Source organism: Urocampus carinirostris, chromosome 7 (assembly GCF_059441175.1).
Source record: "Urocampus carinirostris isolate Australia breed hairy pipefish chromosome 7, RoL_Ucar_1.0, whole genome shotgun sequence".
Lineage (NCBI taxonomy): Eukaryota > Metazoa > Chordata > Actinopteri > Syngnathiformes > Syngnathidae > Urocampus > Urocampus carinirostris.
In genome coordinates, this window is record NC_142355.1 from 20,342,155 (window position 1) to 20,352,490 (window position 10,336).

General features: G+C 37.2%; 2 protein-coding genes across 3 annotated transcripts; both read right to left on the reverse strand.

Moving 5' to 3' along the window:
* Positions 1–1,489: 1,489 nt before the first annotated feature.
* Positions 1,490–3,130, reverse strand: arpp19b (cAMP regulated phosphoprotein 19b). Of its 2 annotated transcripts, none has more exons than XM_088339303.1 (3): positions 2,944–3,130; positions 2,384–2,506; positions 1,490–2,299 (listed from the first exon to the last, which is right to left on the reverse strand). In XM_088339303.1, the coding sequence occupies exons 1-3, from the start codon at positions 2,983–2,985 to the stop codon at positions 2,129–2,131; spliced, it is 336 nt and encodes a 111-aa protein (XP_088195429.1). In that variant the 5' UTR covers positions 2,986–3,130; the 3' UTR covers positions 1,490–2,128. The 2 variants fall into 2 exon arrangements, with proteins under 2 accessions (XP_088195429.1, XP_088195430.1); XM_088339304.1 differs by having other exon boundaries at positions 2,937–3,101.
* Positions 3,131–7,381: 4,251 nt separating this feature from the next.
* rsl24d1 (ribosomal L24 domain containing 1) lies at positions 7,382–9,668 on the reverse strand. Its single transcript, XM_088340073.1, has 6 exons — positions 9,501–9,668; positions 8,537–8,650; positions 8,387–8,459; positions 8,117–8,180; positions 7,912–7,997; positions 7,382–7,828 (listed from the first exon to the last, which is right to left on the reverse strand). The coding sequence occupies exons 1-6, from the start codon at positions 9,579–9,581 to the stop codon at positions 7,752–7,754; spliced, it is 495 nt and encodes a 164-aa protein (XP_088196199.1). The 5' UTR covers positions 9,582–9,668; the 3' UTR covers positions 7,382–7,751.
* Positions 9,669–10,336: the final 668 nt, after the last annotated feature.

A 10,336-nucleotide genomic window follows, 5' to 3' on the forward strand; every position in this document is an offset into this window, starting at 1 on the left:
AGGTTTTGAAATAATACTTTCTCATCTCAAAATCATCCTTAATATTGTATTTCATTAATGGCAATGTTTTTCTGTGTCTTATTAGAGATCATTCTCTTTGTGTTTTTGATTTTTTTTTTTTCCCCTTCAATATAAACCTGCATAAACCTTTGGCCATTTTCACACATTTTCGACTCCCAGCTGACTCAAATAGTCAGGAAAACAGCAGAGGTGAAAGGCAGATGCAGCAGTGCAACATCCGACTCCAACCTCATCAGCTCAGCACTCAAAAAGAAAAGACTCAAAATAATTTGGGGGGCTGAGGTGGTGGATAAGGCATGTACATGACCCTCCCCTGGCTTGTGGCAATTATTATTCATCTCGTCTCAGGTTCATGACTGTAAACAGTTACCAAAAGGGTAGTAGAAACTGATATAGGCTACGAATTGCAAGTAAAGCTGCAACAACGAATAATAATAATTAAAAAAACAAATTAAAAAACGATTGATAACTTTAAAAAGGTCCCTTATTTATATCAATTAAAAAATGAAGAATATCTTACGTCTGATAAATACACTTATATATATAAATATATATATATATATGAGATTCTTTGGGTATTTTATGTTACAAGAGTCACTGGAAATACTATTAGAATTTTCTCATCTCATCTCATTAGCCGTACCGCTTATCCTCAGTAGGGTCGCGGGGGTGCTGGAGCCCATCCCAGCCATCTCCAGGCAGTGGGCAGGGGACACCCTGAACCGGTTGCCAGCCAATTGCAGGGCACACGGGGACAGACAACTCACTCGCTCATTCACACCTAGGGACAATTTGGACCGGCCAATTCACCTGAAATGCATGTTTTTGGAATGTGGGAGGAAACCCACGCAAGCACGGAGAGAATATACAAACTCCGCACAGGAAGTCTGGAGCTGGATTTGAACCCAAGCAGGAGGTTCCCATGACATGAACTGTGCCGCACAAGCGCTAACCACTGCGCCGCTGTGCTGCCCTAAAGTTGATTTCTTGTTTTGATTTGGAATACGTCTTCCCTGCAAAGAAAAATGGAACAGGGGTAGGTACCTAAAAGCTTTGGCCTCTGCCTACTAGGATACAGATCGATGTATTTTTCTTCATTAAAAGGAATTTGACAAACCTTTGGATTTAAAAAAAAATACTTTATACCACAAAATAATTTGTTTCATGTTATTTTTTAAATTAAAAATTAAAACCTGTTTAAAAAAATAATTATTTGGTTCATTGAAATAAATAATAGATTAATAAAATATTAGTAATTTCCAGCCCTAGTTGTGAGTACCAATACCACTCAAGAGGCTGGTGTCTCAGCATATACAATACGTGGTACGCATTGTCCATTGCTTATATGGAAAAAGAAGCATATATTTGACAATTTTAAAAAGTAATGCATTAAAACCATTGATCTCTTCAAGTGTCCTCGTGAAAATTACTAGCATTTACTCAAAACGTAAAAAGCAGCCCGACAACATTATGCAAAAAATTGTTTATTTACAAAACTAATGGCACAATGTGATTGCACATGCGCGCTCCTTCCGCATACAGTACATTGTTCCTTCAATAAAATCCCTAACAATTCAAGTCGAACAGCGAGGCGACTCATCGGACAGCAAATATTGCTCAAGAAAAACAGTTTACATAAATTAAGGCCATTGAAGAGATTGCATGATTAGAGGCAGTCCTTCCAAGTTTGCACAAACTACTGTCAATTATACCATTAAAACTCAGTTGTAATTTAAGCATGCCAGTTACATATCCATAAGGTTTGGTGAAAATATTACATTATTAATGGTCTAGACAACAAAAGCAAGTTTCTTTGCTGTGGTCAACACCAGGACACATTTCCAACTATACAGTGCCTTTTTCAGAGTTGCAAACATGATATCGAGATAAGGTAGCATAGCAGAGCACTTCTTACGTGTTGTATCAGTGTTAGGTTTCATGAGCATTTTCAAATTTCAACTTTCTAGAGCTGACTTGTGAATCCCCTGCTCATTTTCCAGATTTAAGTGTAAATTTGAATTTCCAAAAGAACAAGTAGTGTTGTGAAACGACAGCAAAGAGTAGGCGTGTACGATTCCGTGACAACGGGTAATTCCCAGGCAAAAGATCAACCAGCCAGTTTGCTCGCTGCAATGGAAGTCTTTCGCTGAGGCAGGTCCTGAGGCGTAGGGATGTGACCACCAGTGATTTCGGATTTCTCCGACAGTGCAGATGGAGATTGCTTATTCTTCATTTTGGCTTTGGCCATATTGTAGTCACCAGAATCAAAATACTTTGGCTGCGGGAGCAGAAACCGTTTGATGCAATTATGATTTAGGTAAATAAAAAAAAGGGGGGGGGGTGTAATAATCACATTACTTACCCCTTTTTGAAGTCTTTTCCTCAAGAAATCGGATCCTCCAGGTTTCGCTCCAAGATTGGCGTACCTGGCTCTTAGTTTGGCCTCTTCTGCCTTCTCTGGACTGACAACAGTGTCATCCATTTCCTGGCAAAAGAAAACGTGCTATAAGAGAACTATTTACAAAACTGTTGGAAAAACATTTACACAAAATATGCACACAATCAATAGGATCACCATGAGACAATTCTTACATTGGGCTGTAATTGTTACATAGTAAAGGAGATGTAGAAACAATACCACGAGGAAACCAACAACACATGTAATTTGCAGCTTTTGCCTTTGTAATAATGCATATCTCAAAATATGAATAAAAATAGTGCATCATCATGGCAAGAAGGTTCTCACTTACAATATATAAATGATACATGAAATAACGAACTCGGCGATAGCATCTTTACACTTGCACCAGCCATGCTAATAGCTAGCTAGCCTAATGCTAACCACAAGCCTCTTAGCAAAATGGATGCTAGTTCTTTATTTAAAAAAAAATGATAAGCTCCTATGAAGTACACACAACTCGCCTGTTCTTCCAAGGTCGTCGTCCCTTCTGCTTCGCTGGACATTCTGCTTCTCTCGACGTCTGCTGTAGTTTAACTCAGCTGTCCGACCAGGATGATGAAGCTTCCCTTCTCTAACAGCAGCAGTTGGGACAGTTTTTGTGCCTGTTTGGACCAGACTGCCGAGATGCAAGTCTAGCCAATCGATCCCAGAGACGTCAAGTGACACCCCAATCGACGCTTTCTATCTCGTTTGGCTGCCTAGGACATCTAAATCGAACAGGATCAATCGAACCAGTACAAAGATTGGCTTTATTTCCCCATTTCTTATCTTTTAACGTAACTCAGCTTGGTTGATCTTTGATCCGTCATCTAATTGATCGAGTTTTTTAATTTCTTCAATTAGTTATGGAAGTTATAAGCAGGGTTCTTATACATTTTTTCATGGCCAAATTCAATGATTTTTTTAAACTTTCAAAGCCAAATTTTCAATGTACCCAGTACCTTTAAAAGGAGAAATCTGGTGTAAATTGTGTATTTTGCAGGTTCACAAATGTATCTGCAATTTAAATATGCGATTTTAATCTTGCATGCAGGATAGTGGGATGTTTGGACACGTTCTAAGGGATGGGCAGGGCACCTGTATGATGTGGCAGGGGTAAACCAGTAAAAGCTGTCGGGCCCTGTTGTTGAACAAAAGAGTGTGTTGTGTCACCCTGACCCGAGTGACATGACCGCTTTCTTGTGTCCCATTTTATCTGGAGGGACGAAAGCATGACCTAGATGCTGAGATGCCTAACTTGGTTCAGAGTTTGGGCATTTGGGTTGGCCATGGTCAATGTTCCCTCTAATTTTCCACGGGTCTGAGCGTTCACACAAAGTCGTGAGCAACGCTTGATACAACAGTGAGCAACAGCAATCCCAAGTGTGGCAACTAAGTCATTATCAAACATGTCCAAAATTTGAAATCACTTTACATTTTGCTGAGTTTCCGGCAAGGCAAAAAAATGTTTTCACTTTTGAATGAATTGACTAATGTAGTATTGCAAAGGTTGTACGGCCTGCAAACGTCCTTTGTTTTTACAAGAATTCTTTCACAAGATTTCCATTTGTTTTATTCCTGGTATCTTTTGTTGCGTAATACTAACATTTTGGGGGGCTTATTTAGTCATTTGCACGATACACAACTGTATTTAATCACATTTTTGAGTGGAAGTACAATGTTGGCAACAAGATTGACCCGGTATAATAGGATTTTATTTGAATGCAACACGAACTTTTCCCCGTTTATTTTCTATTTTTTTAATTTCCTTTAAAAAAAATCTCACTGTGTTTATTTTTCCAAGCTGTTACTTTTTTCTTTTTGTTCTCTATTTACTTATTTTCCCTTGTTTCTTTCTTTCTGAATGTTTCCTTATTTTTTTCTCAGCTTTTCACTACTTTTTCATTTTGGTATTTTTTTGTTTTGTTCTATTCCCCCTTCCTTTAAGTCATTTTGTGCATAATTTTACATAATATTTGGTCATATAGGGATGAAAGAAGCAAAAACAACCTGAAGAGCCGATTAGGACCGGAAAGAGCCGAAACTGAAAACTCGTGCCAACACTACCTCATACGAATATAATGTTACTCATGTCTTGTTCTTGCACATGCCGACTGCACTACGTTTAATGCTCAAATTGCACAATGTCTGACCATTTCCTGTTTCTGCACTATGATGTCTATGTTTGCACCAATGCATATGCTGACTATTTTTGCACTATGATGACTTTGCACCAAATGCAATATTGCACAACCGTTACGATACCAACGTTATCACGACAACCCTGTAACATCCCACATGCCGACATTTCTTGAGTAAATACCATGTAAATTATAACTATAGCCTTATCCCCCTTATCTTATACATTATCTTCTCTGTTCCTTTATCTTCTTGCTCATACCTCACTATGAATGTGTAAAACTGGAGTGTCATGCCCAATTTCGTTGTCACAACATGTTAGCCCATTTGTAGCAATGACAATAAAGGTATATTCTATTCTATTCTATTCCTTTTAGTGAGCCGAGCCAAAGAAGCCAGTTCTCGAAAAACTCTACTGACTTTACTCAACTTCGTTCTACTTGGACCTCAACTTCAAAATACTGCATTTAGAAGACAACGTCAGGGGAACCCTTGTATTTTTACCTTCATGCACTGTAACTTTGACTTAATTCACTTCTTAATTAGCAATTTCGAGCCCTGATTTTTGTGAGCTGGCTAGATTTTCTTGTGCACAGAAAAGCTCTGGGTGTTGCACAACTGCGCACACACGCAGCTTAGAGGGAACATTGCACTGGATAGATTTTCTTGTGCGCTGAGAATGTGCGCGCAGCTTAGAGGAAACATTGGCCATGGTCCAAAAATGTGTGGGGTTTTTTTTTGCTATTTTTTTCCTTTTTTATTTTCTTTGTTATTGTATGTGTTTGTCTTGCGGTCGTCAACCCTCTTGGGGGATATGACTAAGTTAGCTAGATAGATAAATTCTTGCATGTGCATTTATCAAGACATGATAACTTGCAAATGTATTTGTGGATACGAACAATACATGTTTAAATATGTTTGAGACAAATCTTTCCCTGTACAAGTGTCGGGTAAGATAACAGCAATATGTAACTTACATTTTCAGTTGCAGGAAGTTCTTCCCATTGCAATCTACCATGGGAAAAGCTACCTCCATTTTTGCATGGTCCATAATAAATGTGTACAATTGATACATAATCCTTCTATGATACACATTTCATACTGCCTATATTAGGTGCTATGCACCTGTCCTCTTGCCGCAGCCCGTAGGGGGCGATGATGATTCATGGGACATTGCCATACAAACTAATACCGGTGGCCGTTAATCACGGAGGAAGAAGCAATGCAATGGCAAAGCCACCAGGGAGCTGTGTCAGTGTCATTTTTAGGCGTACTTGTTTTGAAACATGGACACAATTTTCAAAATTCCAGCTCTTTTAATCCTTGAAAACACATCATTAATAGTAAAACATTTTCAAGGATTTCAAGCACCCGTACAAAACCTATATAAGGATATCTTATTTTAAATCGTTTGTAATGGACTCCTACATCAAAGTGATGATTTATTGTCTATGATTTAGGGGATATCGATATTTTTGATCATTATTTTCAAATAAGTACGCTTTTGCAACATGATGAAGTATTTTACGATAGCACACAAAAATACCACATTGGATTATTTTTGGCAATTATTTTCATTCAACTGTTTTCTGATTCATTTACAAAAATAATGCAGGTTCTTCAAAATAAAGACAAACGGGCTCAGAGACAGTTTCTTCCCCAGGGCCATCACCACCCAAAATAAGCACACAAAACTGAAAAATATAGATCTTGTGACATTTTGGGATTTTTGTTGTTGCTGCTCAATGTTTATTACAACTACTTTTCATTGCACTATTGTTATAACTCAGGCCAGTCTATAAGCACGTTTAAGTCTTAGCGTATTTATCCTGACACTCTTATCCTACTTTATTACATTTTAGCCCGTAGAGACATATCTAATCTCTTTGCATTCAATGTTTCACAACGTTGATATCAGAGGCAATAAAGACAATTCAATTCAAATGTGGAAATTGAATACGGATGATTGTATAATTGTTCTGCTCGCTTTTTCATTTGACTACTTTGTGATACATTTTAACTTACTACGGGCCTTTTAAGACAAGGACAGACTCAAGACGGTGAGTTCCCCTAAGGGGGGGGGCATTACCACACAAAACAAGCGCACAATACTGTGAGATATTTTGCGACTTCAAGGTTATTTTTGTTGTCGCTGCTTATTGTTTCTTAAACTACTTTTCATCGTACTATTATTCTAACATTTAACATTCTATACGAACTGTGCTGCAAAAAAATGGCGCCTATTTTTCCTGACAGTCTTGCATCTTATTGTTCTATATTAAGTTTTTTTCATCTTACCTTGGAGTGCTGTCTGTAGTCTCGTGGCATGTTTCACAATTAGACAATGTGACAAGGACCCGTCTATTGGCACTGCCTAGTAAGCATTGCCAAGCTATCCTAATATTTTTATGTTTTGTCCTTGTCTTTGATTACATGTCCATCCTGGAGTGCCATACTTAATATTTCAAACACTATACTCTATGTTGTTTAATACGAGACAATACTATTCTAATTGGGTAAACAGGTTGCCGTTTTAGTTAGAAAGGGACACTGACATGTGTGATCTATAGTGGGAATATTTAGCATTTTTTGTAAAAATGGTTTGGACTTTTACAATAAGACAGTTGTAATATGAAATTCTTCATTATTCGAACAAGGTAAATTTAAACTTTTAAGTTAAATTTACCCAAAATCCATCTTGACCTTCATGGTAAGTTTTTGAAATCAGATATGTGGTTGTCCAATGTTCATTTCTTGCACAATTGAGTTGAAAGACAAAACTACAATTTTCAGTCTTTATTTGGACAGCCACGTAGATGCCATAATGGGGGGTGGGGGCAGGGCTCTCGAATTGACACCAAATTCATGGCGATGAGTGTTCAAACTGCGAGTTATAAGCAGTGCTTTTTTCATGTGGGAAATAGTTTGCATCTTCTGCCATATAATTGTTTTTGCAGGTAGTTGTTTCAAAGAATAGAATTAACCCAAGACATACACATACAAAGCATCCAGGGGGTATAAGTCATAAATGGCACTGCAAATTATTCCACTCCGTTTGAAATTACGCACACGTTTTGTTAAAATGCTTGCTCTTAAACGCTAATTCTTCTGGGGAAAAAAAAGTAAAATGTTTGTCGTACAAAATAAAAACTTAAATGTCTTCCTCTCCCATCTCCACATCTTCTTGCTGTTTCTGCAACATTTTCTCTTCCATTTTTGGGGGTTTTCCTGTAAAATTGGCAAGAGTTATTCAATCTGGGCTTTATGATGACAAATCAAAGGCTTTCAAGAATAAAAATATGAAAATATACCTGCGTGTGGAGCTTTGATAAGGTGAATGTTCTTTTTCACATCGTTGATGGCCTCTTCCTTCTCCAATTCTCTGCCCTTCTTTAGTCTAGTTAAGACAAAACAAAGCAATCCAAATTAACCGTACTTACTCTATATGATAATTGAACAGATACAAAAGAAAAGACGATAGTAACAGAAGTGGTTGACATTGATTCAAGTGCTTACCGGTTCATGATAAATCTTGCCTGCCGTTTCCGTTTTATTTCTTCCACCCTCTTCATGGCTTCCACTGCAAAAGCGAAACATTTGTCAATTGATGCAAATATTGGAAAAACTTTTTGTCTCCCTATAAACATTTCTAAGTGACCATTCTCTATATTTTTGATAAAACGTTTAAGGATCTCTTTTTAACCCCCCTGCATGAATTCTTTAAGTGTCTGCAATCGTTAGTTAAGGTGACTAAATATCTTCCCAAATAGTGGGGCGGTACCATACCTGTCTTATCCCACATCTCCCGGTTATATTTGACAGGTATATTTCTGCGTTTCTCGAACTCCAACGCATTATCCTAAAAGAGGCACAATAAATGATTTCAGAAAAACGCTCAACTTGTACGAAACATTTTATTCAGTATTTAGAACTTACCACCGCCAATTCCTTTCCAGCTGCCTTTCGGAATGATTTGGTCCATCTGGTCTTTCTCGGGTTACGTTTTTTCTTGAAACTTCTATGACATTTTGACTTGCAGAATCTGAAAGTCTGGAATTGTATGCAGTATTGAGTCATAAAAACGAACATATAACCAGGGTTGGGTAGGGTTACTTTAACTTGATTACTTTCAATTACTTTTGGATTACTCCAATACCAAATATGCTAATAAAAGACAAAAGAAACTAAATATGAATACAATTACTAAATTTTGTGCAGGCTTGGGGAGTAACGGAACACATGGAACGGCAAAAATAATGTTGGCAAGCTGTTTGGATTTATTCATTTTGTTTCTGTCGCATTTTATGTTAGTTTTGCCGGAGATCAAAGCCAGGAGAGAAAGCTTACCACGTGTTGTGAGTCACCATTTTATTCATATTTAGTTTCTTTTGTCTTTTATTAGCATATTTGGTATTGGAGTAATCCAAAAGTAATGGAAAGTAATCCAGTTAAAGTAACCCTGCCCAACCCTGCATATAACATATTGACTATAATACTTGAAAACAGATACTGTAGTTGGAAAGATTTTCCCCCCCTATTCAATGTGTTGACTAAACCACGTGCAATTTTACAATTTAATCGGAGGTATGACTTCTAAGTGTTAACCTTTAGGAGGCGCACTTGTCCACAATTTAAAAAGCCTGCGCTTGTCAAAATCCAGGGCCCCAACCAATTATAACTTAAAACAATTCCTGAACGTTTATTTACACGAATCTAATCAAACATAGTATGTATGCACTGAACTCGTCGGGGATATTTTATGTTCAACTTGGTAGAATTCTTCGAATTAAACAAAAAGATAATCCACGTGAGGAGGTTAGCATTAGCATTAGCCAAACACGGCAACATGCAAAATCAACGCCGAATTACTTGACTATGAACAAACAACTATATACGTTACCTTGCAATCATTCCGTACAAACATAACTCCATGTCCCGGGTACACCGGACCCGAACAGAAATAACATTTTTCAATGCGCATCTTCACAGCATATGCGCTGTATGCTACGCGTTGACAAAAACAAGACCGATTCCTCACTTCGACTTCCGCTTTGGAGATCACGGAAAACGTTGATTTAAAAAGGTACTGCCCTCTATCGGAAATAGTCCAAAGAACAGGACAGATACAGTATATAGAAAAAGACAAATTAACCCGATTTGTATTGTTTTTTAAAGGGACAGTGAGTAATATATATAATGCCTCTTAGTGGTACAAAATCCTTCACTCAATGAAAAAAAAATATATTTGAATAATAAGGAAAATACATGAAAGATTGTTATTTTTTGTAGATATACGCAGGTTGAGAAATTTGTATTTGTTTTACATAGCGGAATCCATACCAAGTAGAGTGCTGCTACGCCGTGCTCATTTGGGATTGGTTTTCGTTAGCATTAGAAAATAAAGTGCCATTTAGTGGTCAAATACTAAACAATGTACCTTTACGCGTACTAGAATAATAAAAATGATAAAAATTCGACTGAGGGTAAACAGTGCAGAAAATGGATGGATGTATATATATACAGTATAGTGATGATACATGTCAAGTATCCTATTATGGTTGTGCATATAAAATAAAAAATGAATTACTTTAGCAAAATGATTCATTGCTATATGTTGCAGTTGCAGCATTATCAGTTTGTCAATTTTTCTTACTTATCTGTTCATGACATTAAACAAGCTCACAAGACTCTGAAAATATCTTCACTACATCCATCCATCCATTATCTGTATCGCTT